Consider the following 20,950-nt stretch of genomic DNA (forward strand, 5'->3'; position numbering starts at 1 on the left):
AAAAAAGCAGAAATCAAAAAGATTTTATAGGGCCTTGCCAGTCAGGGTAAGAAATTTTGGTTGTAATGGTGATATATGATTTGATTTATCCTCTAGAACAATGCTAATAGAATTTCCTGAAATGCTATGGATCTGCTCTGCTCAATCTAGTAGCCACTAGCCACAGATGGCTACTGAATATCTCAAATGTGCCTAGTGTGACTAGGGACTGATTTTTAATGTTTAACTTGAATTAATTTACATAGTCATACATGGTGGATGGTTATCATACTGGACAGTGCAATTCTTGAAGGATTGCTCTGGCTATGCTGTGGAAAATGGATTACAGGGGCACCTGGGTGGCTCAGCTGGTTAAGCAGTTGCCTTCAGCTCAGGTCATGATCCCAGGGTCCTGGGATGAATTCCCACATCAGGTTTCCTGATCTGCAGGGAGAGTGCTTCTCCCTCTGCCCCTTCCCCTGCTCTTACTACTTACTGCTCATGCTCATTCTCATGCTCCCCCTCTCTTAAATAAATAAATATCTTTTTTTTTAAAAAGGGAGGGGAAAAAAAAAGAAAGAAAAAGAAAATGGATTACAATAAAGCCAAGAGTGGAAGTAAGGCAATCAGGACAGAGGTATTGCAACAATCCAGAACACAGACAGACCTTGAGAAAAAAGGATAGGTACTAGAGATAGAGTTGACAGTTATCCAAACAGTTCAATAGGAAAAGGTTAAACTCAAGCATAGGTTATAAATTCACAGAATGAAAAGAACGGTATTAATCTCAAAGAACGGTATTAACCTCTTATTTCTACAATACTAAGAACTGCATTTCCAACAACATTCACTGTAGATATTCCTCCTAAAAATAAATTTCTAGAAATTATCTAATAATTGGCATATGATGGGGCAGCAAACTAAATATGCTTAAGCCAGAAAAGCACAGCTTGTTATCTTCTCCAGTCCCTGCTGGTTGTCTCTTGAAACAAAAGGGCAAATTAAACATATGGAGTCTCTCTTCAGGGTCTGTACATCCATCTGGGCTGACACAAAGCAGGATAAAGGATCCAAGAAACTTTTGGTCAACTGAAGATCTAATTTTGCCTAATACTCAGCCTAACAAAAAGGCAGGTTCTCAAGGTTCTCCAACTGTGGTTCTCCAAAGTAAGCATAGTATTTTACTATTTTTAAAAACGATTTTATGGGCGCCTGGGTGGCTCAGTGGGTTAAGCCGCTGCCTTCGGCTCAGGTCATGATCTCAGGGTCCTGGGATCGAGTCCCGTATCGGGCTCTCTGCTCAGCAGGGAGCCTGCTTCCTCCTCTCTCTCTCTGCCTGCCTCTCTGCCTGCTTGTAATCTCTCTCTGTCAAATAAATAAATAAATCTTAAAAAAAAAAAAAGATTTTATTTTTAAGAGCAGTTTTAGGGATGCCTGGGAGGCTCAGTCAGTTAAGTGTCTAACTTTGGCTCAGGTCATGATCTCAGTCAGGGTCCTGGGATCAACGCCTGCGTGGGACTCACCATTCAACAGAGAGTCTGCTTGTCCCTCTAATGCCATAACCCTGCTTGAGCTTTCTCTCTCAAATAAATAAATAAATAAATAAATAAATAAATAAATAAAACATTTTTTAAAAAAGGGAAATTTTAGGTTCACAGTAAAACTGAGCAGAAGGTACAGAGATTTCTCATATACCCTCCTTCCTGCAGTATTAGCTTTATGAAAAAATACAATCACATCTACCTGATCAAGAGCTATTGTCAAAAACAATTACATTTAATTGGTTAAATAATTCACTGTTTGAATGGCAAATATACAAGTTTTTGCTTTTTAAGATTTTATTTTTAAGTAATCTTTACACCCAATGTGGGGTTCAAACCTAAAACCCTGAGATCAAGAGTTGCATGCTCTACTGATTGAGGCAGCCCAGCACCCCTATAAGTTTAGAAGTCATTAATTTATGAATATATTCACTCTGAGACTAAGCAAGATGACTAGGCCAAACCTCATAAGACACAATAAAAATAAATACATTAAAAGTAAATGTGAAAAAAAATAATCTCTCTCCTCCTTACAAGAGTATGTCTCCAAGAACTATTTAACAATTTTGGAAATAAATGACAGACTAAAATTCTTTTCTATTGTAGTAAAATACGCAACAAAAAATCTGCCATACTATTTTAAGCATATACTTCAGTGTCATTAGTCACCATACTGTGTGACCATCACCACCATCTATTTCCAAAACTTTTCATCACTCCAAAAAGAAACTCTTATAACAAGCAATCAATTCCCATATACCCTTTACCCCACCTGCACCATTTACACTCCCATTAGCAAGGATCCCAATTTCTTCACATTCTTAATTAACACTTAACTTTTATTTTTAATTATAGCCATGCTGGGTATGTGTAAAGTGGTATCTCATGTTTGATTTTCATTTCCCTAATGAAAAATTATGCTGAACATCTTTTGGCTATTTTATCTTCTTTTTTGGACAAATGTGTTCTTGAGGCCTTTACCCATTTTTTAATCAGGTTGTTGTTGAGCGGTAGTTCTTGATATATTCTGGATACTACACCCTTATATGATATATGATCTGCAAATATTTTCTCCAATTCTCCAATTCTACTTTCTTGATAACATCCTTTGATGTGCATAGTTTTTTATTTTGATGAAATCCAACTCCTCTGTGAACAAAAATGGTTTCACTTCTTTCTTTCCAATATGGATGCCATTTTTTCTTTTTCTTGTCTAATTCCTTTAGTTAGAACTTTCAGGGCAATGTTTAATAGTAATAGTGAAAGCAGGCATCCTAGATCTTGTTCGTGATCTTAGGGACAAAGCTTTTCAGTATTTCACCATTGAGTACGATGTTAGCTGTGGGTTCTTCATAAATGCTATCATGTTGAGGAACTCTTCTGCTCCCAGTTTTTTGAATGTTCGATTATGAAAAGGTGTCAGATTTTGTCAAACGTCTTTTTGGTCTATTGAGAAGATTCTGTTTCTTTCCTTCTTTTTAAAATTTTTATTAAAGAGAGCTAGTGAGCGTGTCGCACAAGCTGGGAGAGAGGCAGGCAGAGGCAGAAAAAGGCTCCCCACTGAGCAAGGAGCCCAATGAGGGACTAAAAGACCTGAGCCAAAGGCAGATGCCTAACCAACTGAGCCACCCAGGCATCCCTCCCTCCCTTCTTTTTTTTTTTTTTTTAAAGATTCTAATTAATGATCTGACAGAGAGATACAGCAAGAGACACAGTGAGAGAAGAAACATAAGCAGGGGAAGTGGGAGAGGCAGAACAGGCTTCCTGTGGAGCAGGGAGTCTAATGCGGGACTCCATTCCAGGACCCTGGGATCATGACCTGAGCCGAAGGCAGTTGCTTAACCAACTGAGCCACCCAGTGCCCCCACTGACTTTCTTATGTCAATCATCGTTGCATTCCTGGAATAAATCCCAATTACTCATAGTATACAATCCTTTTATATGCCATTAGTCTGATGTGCTAGTATTCTATTGAGAATTTTAATTAAAAAAAATTTTTTTAATTTAACATATAATGTATTATTAGCCCCAGGGGTACAGGTCTGTGAATCACCAGGTTTACACACTTCACTGCATTCACCATAGCACATACCTTCCCCAATGTCCATAACCCCACCTCCCTCTCCCTACCCCTTCACCCCTGCAATCTGATGAGAATTTTTACATCTGTATTCACAGAGGATATTATCCTGTAATTTTCTTCTCTTGTGATGTCTTTTTTTCTGACTTTGGTATCAGGGTAATGCTGGCCTCATAGCATGAGTTAGGAAGTATTCCTTCCTCCTTAATTTTTTGGAAAACGCTGAGAAGGTCTGGTGTTATTTCTTTAAATGTTTGGTAGCACTCATTTGATGAAAAATTCTGGTCCTGGAGTTTTCTTTTTGGAAGGTTTTTTGGTTTTATTTAGGTTCCATGCACATTGTGGAGCCCAATGTGGGGCTCAAATTGGAAATCAAGACCTTGAGCTAAAACAAGTGTTGGATGCTTAATCAACTGAGCCACCCAGGTGACCCACGTTGGAAGGTTTTTGATTACTGATTCAATCTCTACTTGCTATAGTTTTGTTGAGATTTTTTTGGGCCAATTTAGGTAATTTTGTTCATTTCTAGGGATTTGTTCATTTCAGCTACAATATCTATTCTGTTTGCATACAGCTGTTCATAGGATTCTCTTATGTTTCCATTTCTGGAAGGCTGGTAGTGAAACCTTGATTTGTATTTCTGATTTTAGCCATTTGCATCTTTCTTGGGGGGGGTGGGTCAGTCTAGTGTGGTTTTAATTTTATGTGTGGGAGCAAAGCACTGTGAGATGCTGCAGACACTGCTAGCTCCGTAACTAACAGCCATTTTTCCACCTCATGCTTTGTTGGCAGGAGCCTGACTTTGTTTAGGCATTCGTCTCTTTCTCTGCTTCGCTCTCTGCCTGCTTGTGATCTCTGCTTGTCAAATAAATAAATAAATAAAATTCAAATTCTGGGTATTTTTTAGGGTATGCTGCTTATAGGTGGCTGCTATCTTATTTGCTACACATGGCATTTATAATCTTTTTAGTGGACTTATTTTATTAGCAATATCCCTTTTGTATCAACTAATGGTTTTTATCCTGAATTTTGCTTTATTGTTAATACTGTTAATACTTTTTTTTTTTTTTTAAAGATCTTATTTATTTATTTGACTGAGAGAGATCACAAGTAGGCAGAGAGGCAGGCAGAGAGAGAGGAGGAAGCAGGCTCCCTGCTGAGCAGGGAGCCCGATGTGGAGCTTGATCCCAGGACCCTGGGACCATGACCCAAGCTGAAGGCAGAGGCTTTAACCCACTGAGCCACCCAGGCACCCCTGTTTATACTATTTTAATAATATATAGCTGGATTTCACTTTTTAACACTCTTTGTAGATACCACATTTAAACAAAGGAATTGAGCTCATTTACATATACTGTGATGATAGTCAAATTTGGTTTTAAGCTTATCATATTACTGTTCATTTTTCATTTAGTAAGCTTTTTTTTTTTCATTTATTATATTTAATTATTTCCTCTCTTCTGTTTTTATCTCGTTTGGACAGTTTTCCTATCATTCTTACCCCCACTACCACTACCCTAATTTAAAATGTCTATCACACTTTTCCATTATATAAATTATAATATCCAACCCTAGCACTGATAAGGTATGACCATGATAGCCATTCCTACTCTACTGAGCTTTTATTTGTTTAGAGAAATTCCTTAAGTATTTTCGTCAGCTCAAGTACATTAAGTATACTGTACCCTATATATTTGAAAAATTTATTTTACCCTAAAAATTGGTGAGGTATAGCATTTTCTCTCAATAATGGAGATATTTCTATCTTATAGCTTCCAATTTCTATGTATTCTTTGATTTTAGGAACTCCAATTGTGTAGGGGCTCAGGTTCTTTTAAAATCTAGATTCAAGTCTTTCTCCCAGCAGTTCAGAAAGTTCCTTTCCACACTTAAAATTGAAAAATACACCAATACAATAATTGTGGTTATTTCTGGACAACAGGATTATAGATAGTATTTATTCTCTTCATAATTTTCTGTTACGTGCATAGAAAAAATAAAGACAGTAAGAAGAAAGCATTACCTCTCAACTACCTTGCCTTTCCTTTAAGTAATCTGTTAAAAAATGTATTTTTAAAGAAAACAGTTATTTATAAGTAAAATACTAATCTTCTTATACATAATTCTAAAAATGCATCAAGAGTAAAAAATAAGGGGCGCCTGGGTGGCTCAGTAGGTTAAAGCCTCTGCCTTCAGCTCGGGTCATGATCCCAGGGTCCTGGGGTCTAGCCCCACACTGGGCTCTCTCTACTCAGCAGGGAGCCCGCTCCCCCCACCCCTCTCTGCCTGCCTCTCTGCGTCCTGTGATCTCTGTCAAATAAAAAAATAAAATCTTAAAAAAAAAAAAGTAAAAAATAATACTTAAGAAAAACACGTATTTATTTTACCAGCAACCAGTGCCTAGCACAGTTCTGAGTACACTGAGGCATTCAATAAATATTTGGTGAGTGGAGAGAACACACAAGCTCTAAGACAAAGTAAAAAATATTAAGCTAAGGTGATTATAGCAAGTTAACTATATTTCAGAGATGAGAGACAGGAGGCCAGACTAATGAAACATACAAATTATCACCTCAGAGATAACTGTTGGAGCACGCTTAAAGAGCTAAAACTATAAAAGCCACTAAAGACCATTAGAGTAGGATCTGTTCCAACTTACCTCACACAACATTCTACTGCACGAAACCAATGAAGCATCTCATCATGTAGAGTACACAACTGAAGACAGGATAGAAAAACTTTCTCAGCATCACTGTACCAGCCTGCATCTGAAAGAAAGCCACCTAAAGGACAAGAAAACTAGTAATTTTAAATAATTTAATAATAAATCACTTAAAAGCTAAAGTGACATGCGTAAAATGAGTATCATCTAAAATGAAAACCAACCTAGTATTCAAGTTCTGTGCCTGGCCCAAAACAAAGATACTGTAAAACAAAACAAAACAAAACAGAACAAAAACTTATAAACTAGGGGAATCAGAACGATGTTGAGGCCTTGAATAAGGAGTCAAGAGTTTTAACTCTCTAAAAATACTCCATAGCCTATGAATTGACATTTTCTGGTTAATTAGCCATATACTCTAATGATCCCAACGTTTTCAATTTGCAGGGCAAACATAACTTTTTAATCTCTCCATACTCAATTTCAAAGAACATCTCAATAAAGCTATCATTAAAAAAAAATCTCCATCACTGCATACTTTTGGTATTAAGTTTTTTTCACTGTTTTGGTAATTTTAGGATCCAGACCAATAATGTAATTATGAGTTTTTTAGAATTTCATTCTATCTCCAAGATGTTTCTTCAACCTGGCTCAGTACAATGGCCAGATACTGGTATAAATGTTTGTGGAGATGACAGAGGACCTCAATGAACACAGACCTCCCTGCCTTTTACTTTTGTTGATTCTAAAGTTGCTCTCCCACAGATTTTTACATGACCCTCTAGGACTAAAGGGATGTCAACCTTAACATTCCCTGAGATCACACATTCTTGTTATAGACATTCTCTGGTCATAATTCTTAGTTGCAATTTTTATTCCATGGGACTACCAAAGGATAAATGCTTTTTTTTTTTTTTTAAAAAGATATTTATTTATTTGACACAGAGAGAGAGATCACAAGCAGGCAGAGAGGCAGAGAGAGAGGGGGAGCAGGCTCCCCGCTGAGCAGAGAGCCCAATGCGGGGCTCAATCCCAGGACCCTGAGATCATGACCTGAGTGGAAGGCAGAGGCTCAACCCACTGAGCCACCCAGGCACCCCATGTTTTTTTTTTTTTTTAGAAAAAAAAAAAGTTCTGAAGTTCCTCCAGCAAACTGTCTATAACCAATACAAAGAACTATTCTAAGACTACCAGAAATGATCATGAAAATGTGTTGGCAAAGAAAGTGTATGTGCATGTATGTGTTAAGACAGCTAAAACACATACATGCAAGTGAGAAGTTAAACATGAGAGTCTGTACTGATGGATTAGTTCTGTGTTCTGATGGTAATGACAGCTGTACAAATCTTTACATGGAATTAACCTCATGGAATACCGTTATGTGGAAATAACCTCAGACACTAGGGATGCCTGGGTGGCTCATTCGGTTAAGCAACTGCCTTCAGCTCAGGTCATGATCCCAGGGTCCTGGGACTGAGCCCCGCCAGGACTCCCAGCATAGCAGGGAGCCTCCTTCTCCCTCTCCCCCTGCTTGTGCTTGCTCACTCTCTCACCCTCTCTCTGACAAATAAAATAAAATATTAAAAAAAAAAAAGAAAAAGAAACACACAGACACATGTACACGAAAGTACATGCAAAAACTTGAAAATTAAATAAGGTCTATAATCTAGTTAACAGTATTAAACCAGTGTTAATTCCTGGTTTTGATACAATGATCTACAATCATTAAAAAAAAAAATTTTTTTTTAAGATTTTATTTATTTGAGAGAGAGAGCGAGAGAGTGCGCGAGCACTGAGAGCGGAGAAGGTCAGAGGGAGAAGCAGACTTCCTGCAGAGCCCGGAGCCCGACGTGGGACTTGATCTTGGGACTCTAGGATCATGACCTGAGCCGAAGGCAGTGGCCCAACCGACTGAGCCACCCAGGTGCCCCTAAAAAAAATTATTTTTAAGGACTGTATTTATTTGAGAGAGAGAGAAAGAATGCAAGCATGTGCCCACAAGTAGGGGGAGTGGCAGAGGAAGAACGGGGTAGTAGCAGAATTGGAGAAGTAGGCAGGGAACCCAATGAGGGGCTCAATCTCAGGGTCCTGGGATCATGACATGAGCCTCGGGCAGACGCCCAACCAACTGACCCACCCAGGCATCCCATCAAAAAAATTTTTAAAAAGAGGGGCGCCTGGGTGGCTCAGTGGGTTGAAGCCTCTGCCTTCGGCTCGGGTCATGATCCCAGGATCCTAGGATCGAGCCCCACGTCGGGCTCTCTGCTCGGTGGGGAGCCTGCTTCCTCCTCTCTCTCTCTGCCTGCCTCTCTGCCTACTTGTAATCTCTGCCTGTCAAATAAATAAATAAAATCTTTAAAAAAAAAATAAATTTTTAAAAAGAAAGCAAGAAGGGCAACAACTTTAATAAGTAGTTGCCTGAAACATACTTATCTATGTAGATTTATAAACAGCATATTAAATATTATATAAACCTTAAATATTTTTCTCTATGTAACATATAAAAACTTTAGAGATCCCTTTCCCATGTATGTTTTCAGTATTTTCTTAACATCCTCATGAGGAAATAAAAAATTATCTTTATTTTACAGCCTGAAAACTGAGGCTCCAAAAGGATTAAGTCCCATGTCACAGCATATGGTAAGCTGGTGAAATAGGCTGCTGGCAGCATGATATGTAGCAAAATATATGGTATGGCTACAGACAGGGGATTCTAAACTTTTAGTACACTACTAGCTATGTGACTAGAGCAAGTTACTTAAATTTTCTGAATCCTTCCTCATTTGTAAAGTGCTCACGATACTGAAATGTTGTGAGGATTTAGAAACATAACATTTAGGGAGCACCTGTGTGGCTGAGTCTGTTAAGTGTCTGCCTTTGGCTCAGGTCATAATCCCAGGGTCCTGGAATCAAGCCCCATATCAGGCTCCCTGCAGGGAGCCTGCTTCTCTCACCCACTTGTGCTCTCTTGCTCACTCTCTCAAAAAAATAAATAAAATCTTTTTTTGTTTTTAAATAAATGCCTCCTGTAGTGTTTGGTTTAAAGTTACATTCAATAAATTACATTTAGTTTTTCTCACAACCTCCATATGTAGACTTTTGGAATGTCCTCGTTGAATCCTTTATTGTTAGTAAGTTTAATATGAGTCCTATTATAGGACAAAATACTCCTCTATTTTACTATTACTTACCTAAAACAAAGCCAACTTGAATGGCTTTTTCTTTTACTGCAGCATCTGATTCTGCTATGTAAGAGCACCGCCTACTGAATGAGTAGGCCAAGACCGAAGCAACTTTCACACCATGATCCATCAAAGCCTGGAAACAATGATGAAGCAAATGTCTGCAAGGTAAGAAAAGGTTATTTTATAAAGGTAACATATCTTATAGTTTTAGAAAGTGCTAGCTTTCTTTTTAAAAAATAACAGTACCATTATTTTAAAAGATGGAACAAGATAAAAAAAAAACCTTTTCTGCCTTACGAATTATGAGGCTACAATAATCCACAATTTAGCCTAGTATCTTTATTCAGAGAATCACTGAGTGATCCTTTATGTGTAAACTAATGGCAGTAAGAAGTAAAACTAACTTTTAAAATCCAAATAATCCTATAATTCAACAATAACCCAATTTAAAAATGGGCAATGGATCTGAAACAGAGAGTTCTCCAAAGAAAATAAACAAATGACCAATAAGCACATGAAAAGATGATCAATACTATTAATCATCAGGGACATACAAACCAAAATCACAATGAGATACCACTTCACACCCTGTAGGTGATTACTATTCTCAAAAAGTGATGGCAAAAATATGTAAACACTGGAACTCTCATACACTGATGGTAGGAATGTTAAAATCCAGTAGCACCTATGGAAAATAGTTTTGAGGTTACTAAAAAAGCTAAACATAGGGTGATCATATTTATATACCCTAGTTATATATACAAGAGAACTGAAAACATATGTCCACACAAAATCTTGTCCATAAATGTTCATAGCAGCATTATCAGAATAGCCAAATAGGCAAAATGTTTATCAACAGATGACTAAACAAAACACAGTATGTTCATACAATAGAAAACTATTCAGCCATAAAAGGAAAGAAGTACTGATACAAGCAACAACATGAATAAACCTTCAAAACATTATAAGTAAAAGAAGCCAGTTACGAAAGACCATATATTTTGATTCCCTTTATATGAAGTGTCCAGAATAGGTAAATTCAGAGACAGAAAGTTGATTAATGGTAGGCCAGGGTAAGAGGACATAAGAAGTGACTGTTAATGGGTACAGGATTTCTTTTTGCGGTGATGAAAATGTTCTAGAATTAGAAAGTGGTGATGGTTGCAAAACCTTGTGAATACACTAAAAGCCACTGAACTGTACAATTTAAAATGGTGAATGTGGTGGTATGTGAATTATATCTCAATAAAAAATTGTAAATAACAACTGTAAATAACAGAATCACTGCTTTAGATAATGGGGAAAAAAAGTCAAACTACATGCTTTTAGTTTTACAAATATATTAAACACTTACCAAGGGATTTGGACTTGGTGAAAGATAACCTGAGAGATGAAAGAGAGGTATTCCACTAAATCTTTACAATGGCCATGTTTAGAATTGTATAGAGAAATTCAAATCCCGGAAAGCTAATCTTTTCTTAAAGAATTTTTTCTTTTAAGATTTTTATTTATTTATTTCACAGACAGAGATCACAAGTAGGCAGAGAGGCAGGCAGACAGAGCTGGGGAAGCAGGCTTCCCCCTGAGCAGAGAGCCCGATGTGGGACTCGATCCCAGGACCCCGAGATCATGACCTGAGCTGAAGGCAGAGGCTTAACCCACTGAGCCACCCAGGCGCCCCTTAAAGAATGTTTTTAAAAGAAGTTTTTCTGTAGCCTTCTTTATCAAAATGAAGTTCTCAGTTATGTTTTTTTTAAACAGATTTATTTTAATTATTCAACCAGCAGTTTCTCTGTAATACAAAGGCCACATTTCAAAGTTACCCCTGAATACTGAAATTATGCTGATTATTTACCTGTTTATTATTACTATTATTATTTTTTAAAGATTTTATTTATTTATTTGACACACAGAGAGAGATCACAAGTAGTCAGAGAGGCAGGCAGAGAGAAAGAGAGAGAAAGAGAAGCAGGCTCCCTGCTGAGCAGAGAGCCCGATGTGGGGCTCAATCCCAGAACCCTGGCATCATGACCTGAGCCAAAGGCAGAGGCTTTAACCCACTGAGCTACGCAGGCGCCCCACTTGTTTATTATTTTATCATTCTTCTCTAAAATACAAAATCCACCAAAAAGAGACACAGATTTTATTCACTGCTGTAATCCCCGATCTTCAACAGTACCTAACAAGGACTAGGCATTCAACAAGTATATACTTAGTTAATTTGTTGAACAAATGGAACTTGATAATGTTCTTATTAGAGACAGCAGTATTTTGTAAAAACTACATTCTTATTTTCCTAGAGTTAGGAAAAAGAAATGGCTTTTAAAGCAAATTCTGGGGACGCCTGGGTGGCTCAGTTGGTTAAGCCGCTGCCTTCAGCTCAGGTCATGATCCCAGCGTCCTGGAATCGAGTCCCACATCCGGCTCCTTGCTCAGCAGAGAGCCTGCTTCTCTCTCTGTCTCTGCCTGCCACTCTGTCTGCCTGTGCTCGCTCTCGCACTCTCTCTCTCTCTCTCTCTGACAAGTAAATAAATAAAATCTTAAAAATAAATAAATAAATAAATAAATAAATAAAGCAAATTCTGGGAAGAATGCTAAAGAGAACAGCAAGTATAATCAAAGGCTCTGTCACTATACATGTATGTGGTTCTTACTACATGGTAACAGCTACCATGGGAAAGATGAAATCAATCTCATTTTCTTGAACACAAAAAGCAAGGTGGTACTGATGGTTTCATAATGGGAATTGCACTTAATGCCAGTGAAGTACACCTAAGAAGTTACAATGGTAAAATTCAGGCATGTATAGTTTACTATAATTTTTTTAAAAAGTGATTTTACCTTTTATCCAAAGCTCTCAATACTTTAGCAAAAACTTCCAATTCACAAAATTCACTGCCCAGTTGACATAAGCGTCCCTGTTGGTAAAGCTGAAATGAAAATGAAAAACGTAATTTTAAAATGTTAATTTAATTTTATACTTTAGTTATACTTATAGATATAATTTAATTGACTTAATATTTGATTATTTCATGGATATTACCCCAAGTCGGTATGATCACACAGCAGTATCAGGAAACATACGTCTGCTGTCTTAGAGAAATATAGCAGTAAATTAACAACTTTTTTTAAGAGGGGAGAAGGGGCAGAGGGAGACAGACAATCCAGGGCAAGCTCCATGCCCAGCGGCTCAATCTCACAACCCTGAGACCATGACCTGAGACCATGACCTGAGTCAAAACTAAGAGTCAAAATGCTTAACTGACGGAGCCACTCAGGAGTCCCTAAATTAACAAATTTCTACAATTCATAAAAAACATTTTAATAGTTGTATATAAAGTTAGTATTTATAAAATAGTATCTGGTACATGTTGAATACTACAAAGTGCTATATAATTATTTATTATATAAACTTAAAAAGTTATGGGGCGCCTGGGTGGCTCAGTCAGTTAAGCATCTGCTTTTGGCTCGGGTCATGATCTTGGGGTCCTAATCTAGACCCATGTCAGGTTCCCCATTCAGTGGGAAGTCTGCTTCACGCATTCTCTCAAATAAAACCTTTAAATAAACATAAAAAATTATATACAAGAAACTTTTAAAATTAACTTTTCTTTAAACAAACTAGATAGTTAATGTAAAATTATCAAAATTACAGCATAAATAATGTCCAAAAGCCAGAATGCTCAATATGCCCCACTAAAGGGCTCCTCAGCCTACCACAAAAATCTCAGCTCAGTTCTGGCCATGATACTTTACAAGCACACCAAAAGACATCTAAAGTAATCTAGGGGGGCACTTGGGTGGCTCAGTTGGTTAAGTGTGTGCCTTCAGCTCAGGTCCTGCTCTCATGTGTCCTGGGACCAAACCCCAGGTTGGGCTCCCTGCTCAGTGGGGAATCTGTTCCTTCCTCTCCTGTTGCCCCCTCCCTCTGTGCTCTCTCCCGCACTCTTTCTCACTCTCTCAAATAAATAAAGTCTTTAAAAAATAGTAATAAATAAAGTATTCCAGGATGAAAAAAGAACTAAAAACACAAAGTAATCCAAGATGGCAGGATTTCTAATCATGTCACAATCATTTATTCATTTTGCCTTTTTAGAACTTTTGTTTCAAACATTTATTTGTTTGAGAGAGAGAGAGAGAGTGCAAGTGAGTCTGTGGGAGAGGGGGCAGAGGGAGAGGAAGAGGATCTCAAGCCAACTCCACACTGAGGGAGGAACGTGATCTCACGACCTGGAGATCATGACCCGATCTGAAAGGGAGAGTTAAGCACTAAACTGACTGAGCCACCCAGGCACCCTTAGAACATCTTTTAAAAATGACATTTTAGGGATGCTGGTTGGTTAGGTAGAACATGCAGCTCAATCTTGGGGTGGTGAGTTCAGGCCCCACATTGGGTGTAGGGATTACTTAAAATAAAAATCTTTAAAAAAAAAAAAAAGGGAAAAAGAAAATTTTAACAAATGTGTTAAATGTTTATCATGAATAATACATGCACACAGTTAAAAAGAGACAAATAAATACCTCTGCCCCACTCCAGCTTCACCAGCTTTTGAATTTATATGTATTTTATAAATACAGTGCCTTAGAAGGCTTGAATTTTGTTTCATTAATTCACTTTATAGGCACTTAACTCTAGCTCAGTTGATAGAACATGGGTTTCAGAAAGAGGACAAGATCTAGAATTCATTTGTCAAATGGGCCATTAATTTTGTGCTAAGAAAATATACCACAAGCTCAGTCAGCTAGTTCTTGGGCCAATCACTAGGCTCAATGGAAGCCAGGTCAAATTAGGTAGATACTTTAATGCAAATCAATACGGACAACTCTGAAAAATCCCTAACTCCTGACGGGGAGAACAGATAAGGGACCACCAAATGCTCAGGAAGAAAAGGCAGAAATGTTTCCACATAAAATGGTCAGATAGTCATACTAACAGTAAAACTTTAAAATGGATGCATTCCTAGAGATGTATAAACTACCAAAACTGGGAGCGCCTGGGTGGCTCAGTGGGTTAAAGCCTCTGCCTTTGGCTCAGGTCATGATCTCAGGCTCCTGGTATCGAGCCCCGCATGGGGCTCTCTGCTCAGCAGGGAGCCTGCTGCCGCCCCCCACCCCCCGCCTGCCTCTCTGCCTACTTCTGATCTCCCTCTCTGTGTGAAATAAATAAATAATCTTAAAACAAAACAAAACAAAACAAACCCAAAAAACAACTACCAAAACTGAACCAGGAAGAAACAGAAAACCTGAACAGACCCATAACCAGTAAGGAGATTGAAGCAGTCATCAAAAATTTCCCAACAAACAAGAGCCCAGGGCCAAAGGGCTTCCCAGGGGAATTCTACCAAATATTTAAAGAAAAATTACTATCTATTCTCCTGAAACTGTTCCAAAAAAATAGAAATGGAAGGAAAACTGCCAAACTCATTTTATGAGGCCAGCATTACCTTGATCCCCAAACCAGACAAAGACCCCATCAAAAAATTATAGACCAACATCCTTGATGAATGCAGACGTGAAAATTTTCACCAAAATACTAGTCAATAGGATCCAACAGTACATTAAAAGGTTATTCACCACAACCAAGTGGGATTTGTTCCAGGGCTATAAGGTTGGTTCAACACCCGCAAATCAATCAATGTGATACAATACATTAATAAAAGAAAGAACAAGAACCACATGATACTCTCAATAGATGCTGAAAAAGCATTTGACAAAGTCCAGCATCCTTTCTTGATCAAAACTCTTCAAAGTGTAGGGACAGAGGGTATACTCCTCAATATCATCCAAGCCATCTATGAAAAACCCACAGCAAATATCATTCTCAATGGAGAAAAACACAGCTTTTCGGCTAAGGTCAGGAACACGGCAGGGATGTCCATTATCACCACTGCTATTTAACATAGTACTAGAAGTCCTAGCCTCAGCAATCAGACAACAAAAAGAAATTAAAGGCGTCCAAATCGGCAAAGAAGAAGTTAAACTGTCACTCTTTGCAGATGATATGATACTTTCTATGGAAAAGCCAAAAGACTCCACTCCAAATTTGCTAGAATTTGTATAAGAATTCAGTATAAAGTGTCAGGATATAAAATCAAGGCACAGAAATCAGTTGCATTTCTATATACCAACAACAAAACAGAAGAAAGAGAAATTAAGGAGTCAATCCCATTTACAATTGTACCCAATACCAAAAGATACCTAGGAATAAACCTAACCAAAGAGGAAAAGGCTTTGTACTCAGAAAACTATAAAGTATTCATGAAAGAAATTGAGAATGACACATAAAGAAATGGAAAAATGTTCCATGCTCATGGATTGGAAGAACAGATATTGTGAAGTATCTATGCTACCTAAAGCAATCTACATGTTTAATGCAATCCCCATCAAGGTACCATCAATTTTTTTCGAAGAAATGGAACAAATAATCCTAAAATTTATATGGAACCAGAAAAGACCTGGAACCAAAAAAGAACCAAAACAATTATATGGAACCAGAAAAGACAGAGGAATGTTGAAAAAGAAAGCCAAAGTTGGTGGCATCACAATTCCAGACTTCAAGCTTTATTACAAAGCTGTCATCATGAAGACAGTATGGTACTAGCACAAAAACAGACACACAGATCAATGGAACAGAACAGAGAGCCCAGAAATGGACCCTCAACTCTATGGTCAACGGATCTTCAACAAAGCAGGAAAGAATGTCCAATGGAAAAAAGACAGTCTCTTCAACAAATGGTGTTGGGAAAATTGAACAGCCACATGGAGAAAAATGAAACTGGACCATTTCCTTACACCACACACAAAAATAGACTCCAAATGGATGAAAGACCTCAATGTGAGACAGAAATCCATCAAAATCCTTGAGGAGAACACAGGCAGCAACCTCTTTGACCTCAGCCACAGCAACTTCTTCATTGAAACATTGCCAAAGGCAAGGGAAGCAAGGGCAAAAATAAACTAGTAGAACTTCATCAAGATTAAAAGCTTTTGCACAGCAAAGGAAACAGTCAACAAAACCAAAAGACAACTGACAGAATGGGAGATTATTTGCAAAGGATATATCAGATAAAGGGCTAGTGTCCAAAATATATGAAGAACTTATCAAACTCAACACCCAAAGAACAAATAATCCAATCAAGAAATGGGCAGAGGACATGAACAGACATTTCTGCAAAGAAGACATCCAGATAGCCAACAGACACATGAAAAAGTGCTCCACATCACTTGGAATCAGGGAAATACAAATCAAAACCACAATGAGATACCACCTCACACCAGTCAGAATGGCTAAAATTAACAAATCAGGAAATGACAGATGCTGGCGAGGATGCAGAGAAACGGGAACCCTCCTACACTGTTGGTGGGAATGCAAGCTGTTGCAGCCACTCTGGAAAACAGCATGGAGGTTCCTCAAAAAGTTGAAAATAGAGCTACCCTACAACCCAGCAATTGCACTACCGGGTATTTACCCTAAAGATACAAATGTAGTGATCCAAAGGAGCACACGCACCCGAATGTTTATAGCAGCAATGTCCACAATAGTCAAACTATGGAAAAAACCTAGATGTCCATCAACAGATGAACGGATAAAGAAGATGTGGTATATATATACAATGGAATACTATGCAGCCACCAAAAGAAATGAAATCTTGCCATTTGTGATGATGTGGATGGAACTAGAGGGTATTATGCTGAGCAAAATAAGTTGGTCAGAGAAAGACAATTATCATATGATCTCCCTGATATGAGGAATTTGAGAGGCAAAGTGGGGGGTTTGAGGAGTAAGGAAGGAAAAGATGGGTTGCAGGGGGGAAAGACAGGGTGGTTGGGTTATGGACACTAGGGAGGGTATGTGCTATGGTGACTGCTGTAGAGTGTGTAAGCCTGATGAGTCACACACCTGTACCCCTGAGGCAAATATTACATTATATGTTAATTAAGAAAAATTGAAAAAACAAAAAACAGTAAAACTTTATAAGGAAAGATTTGTTCATTTTGGAGGTTATTATGTTTTCTGCTATAGTAAGAGCTTCTAGGAATGTACACAGTAAAATTCAGTGTTACTAACCACTGTCATACTTTGACTAATCAACCAACAGAGAATAACTCAGGGAAAATAAATCTGAGTATTTATAACATAAGCCCTATTCGGGGGCTTAACAATGTGATAAATTTCTGATATGGGGCAGAAAAACAAATGTACTTAACAAAATAAATATATACACACTCCAAAAACAGTACAGAACAAAAAAATTTCTGCTTACCAAAATAACTCATCATTAGCAAACTTAAGGTTTAGCATTTCTTTTAAGATAGGAGAAATGAAAACAAGTTGTACAACTTTTTGCCTATACTCACTAGGTCAAAAAGAGACAACCTTGTATGTTCTACAACTCAAAATATCCCTTTAATGACTAAAAATGTATATATCCTACTAAATGGGGTTCAAAACTAAAATTTAAGATTATTTATTTATTTGACAGACAGAGATCACAAGTAGGTTGAGAGGCAGGCAGAGAGAGAGGGAAACAGGCTCCCCGCTGAGCAAAGAGCCTGATGCAGGGCTTGATCCCAGGACCCTGGGATCATGACCTGAGCCGAAGACAGAGGCTTAACCCACTGAGCCACTTAGGCGCCCCTTGAAACTAAAATTTAGAGAAGTTATTTCCTTAGTTAAAGTTATAAATATATCATAAACATGCCCTTATTAACATAACAGCCCCCCTTTACTCAACTATTCAATTTTTCTAGCTAAAAATGGGTTCATATTTCAATTCTGGGAAGAGTTTAATGATTTGCTTCAAATTATCCTTATCAGGTTTATGCAAAAAAAAAAAAAGCAAATTTACACATTCTATGAACAAAATTTCTGGACACTAATTCAGATTAAAAATAGCATTTAATGCTTACAAAGATCTAGTATGTGCCAGGCACTGTTCTAAGTACTTTTTGTAAGTACTTCTTCTATCCTTTCACAGTTAAGGAAATCGAGGCATGTTAAATAACCTGATCAAAACCTCACAATTAAGAAGTGGTAAAATACAAATTTGGCCCCAGGAAGTCTGTCTTTACATCCATGTTCTTTTTTTTTTAAGATTTTATTTATTTATTTATTTATTTGACAGAGATTACAAGTAGGCAGAGAGGCAGGCAGAGAGAGAGGAGGAAGCAGGTTCCATGCTGAGCAGAGAACCCGATACGGGTCTTGATCCCAGGACCCTGAGATCATGATCTGAGCCGAAGGCAGTGGCTTAACCCACTGAGCCACCCAGGTGTCCCTACATCCATGTTCTTAATAACTTACTCTAGACTGCCTCCTGAAGATAATCTATCAGGAACTAAGAGTACACATAAGAGGGTAATGTTTAAAAATTTATAGAGTAGAAGATTTAAAGAGTAATTCCTTCATAGATTCATATGGCTTATACAGTAGAGTTCTTGGTACTGATTTCGTTAGATTTTTAAAATGTGACTTATTTCAGTTCATTCTTAGTGTTCCATATTTTTTTTTTAAAGATTTTATTTATTTGCCAGAGACAGCAATAGCAAGTGTGAGTGCACACAAGCAGGGGAGAGTGGCTGGCAGAGGGAAAAACAGGCTCCCCACTGAACAAGAAGTCCCACGCAAGACACGTCATGGGATCATGACCTGAACCCAAGATAGACGCTTAACCAACGAAGCCACCGAGGCACCCCAACGGTGTTTCATATTCTGTATGCAATGAATAAGGAGGCTATTAAAGGACTCTGATCAACTACTTTTAGCTATTGGTTCTTTAAGGAAAATAAGGAAAAATAGCTTATTTTTAGAAGTAGATAAATTACCTCCCAACAGATACAAAAACAGACAATAAAATACAACTAGAACAGGGGTGCCTGGATGGCTCAGTCAATACAACTCTTGATTTCAGCTCAGGTCATGATCTCAGGGTTGTGAGATCAAGCCCCACAGCCAGCTCGTGCTGGGCATGGAGTCTGCTTAAAATTCTCTCTCTGGAAAAAAAAAAAAAAATCTCTCTGTCGGGGCAGCTGGGTGGCTGAGGTCATGATCCCAGAGTGTTGGGATCTAGCCCTGCATTGGGCTCTCTGCTCAGCGGGGAGCCTGTTTGCTTGCCCCTCTCTCTGTCTCTGCCTGCTTCTCTGCCTACTTGTGATCTGTCTATCAAATAAATAAATAAAATCTTAAAAAGAAAAAAATGATTCTCTGTCTCTGCCCCTCTCCCCCACTTAAAAAATAAAAAAACAAAAAAACAACAACAAAAACCCCACCTACAACAATACTATACAGGTATGAAGACAGACCAATCAATGTACCAAAATGCAAAAATCAACATATGATGAAATAAAAAATTTTTAAATCACTGAAGTAGCTAATAAAGAGTACATAAAAATGGGGAAGCAAAGTAAGATGCCTCCTGATTAAATATAGCAAAAAAAATTTTTTTTTCAACTTAAATCACAGTAGTGATAAAAGTCACCTGGTAACATTGCCTTTCAAAACATAACAAAGGCAAAAATCATAAAGTAAGAGATAAATGATTACACAAAACCTTAAAATGCCCATAAATATAGAATATTATAAACAATTTTAAATATAACAAAACTGAGTAAAATTAATAATACACACATATAAGAGTTAATATCTTTAAGACACAAAGGAATGAACTCCTGGTGATGTTTTAGAAGCAAAGGCTTCCAAAGACAAGAGTAAAAATCTTGTAACATACCAAAGGAAAAAACTATTGCAACGGCAATGCAAAACAGCCCCAAACCCAGAAAACTCTTTGGGAGGTAAAGATGGGGATGAAAGTCTTCCTTAACCCAAGGGATTTTTAATTAGCACGGGTGCTTTCCCAGCCAATTCAAGATCACCACAGGCTAAGAATGAACAGCTTAGTCTAGACATCAAATTAGCATACAAAATAATCTAGGTTAATTCCCAACAACAAAAACTTGGAAAGGTTTAGAAAAAAAAAAAAAGAAAGAAAGAAACTGAGTTCAAACTATTGTCTAAAAGTAACTATGAAAAGTCACACACAGACACAATCTATGAAACTTGTGTACCTCACTCATATTTGAACTGTTAACCCCTTTTTAAGAGTCATTAAGGAGCAAAAATCTTCAGAAATGAAAAGGAGTTATCAAGGAAAATTACCATGACACATAAAATGAACAAGTTTCAGCAAAGTCTGAATACTACACCTCCACTTTTGTTTTTAAATTATATATCTACCATCATATATACGTATGTTTTTTAGAAATCTGGACTATAGTCAATAAACTGTACACCCATGAGATAGGGTTTCTATTTCAAATCTTTCACCTGGATTACTGCAAAGGTTTGATAAGAACTGGCTTCTCCATTTGCACTCTTGTCCATTTCTAGTCAACTGTCCAAACAGTACCAAGAATGATCTTTTTATTTATTTATTTTTAAAGATTTTATTTATTTATTTGACACACAGAGAGAGATCACAAGTAGGCAGAGAAACAGAGAGAGAGG

The 20,950-nt window shown here is 37.6% G+C and overlaps 1 protein-coding gene across 1 annotated transcript in view; it reads right to left on the minus strand.

Annotated features, from left to right (window-relative positions):
* Positions 1-20,950, minus strand: part of APPBP2 (amyloid beta precursor protein binding protein 2) — a 61,612-nt gene that overhangs the window by 20,413 nt on the left and 20,249 nt on the right. Inside the window, exons 2-4 of the mRNA XM_032320144.1 lie at positions 12,289-12,377; positions 9,454-9,605; positions 6,260-6,383 (exon numbers count right to left, since the gene is read on the minus strand). Coding sequence (XP_032176035.1) covers positions 6,260-6,383; positions 9,454-9,605; positions 12,289-12,377 — 365 coding nt within the window. The remainder of the gene's footprint in view (positions 1-6,259; positions 6,384-9,453; positions 9,606-12,288; positions 12,378-20,950) is intronic.

This window comes from Mustela erminea, chromosome 18 (genome assembly GCF_009829155.1).
Source record: "Mustela erminea isolate mMusErm1 chromosome 18, mMusErm1.Pri, whole genome shotgun sequence".
NCBI lineage: Eukaryota > Metazoa > Chordata > Mammalia > Carnivora > Mustelidae > Mustela > Mustela erminea.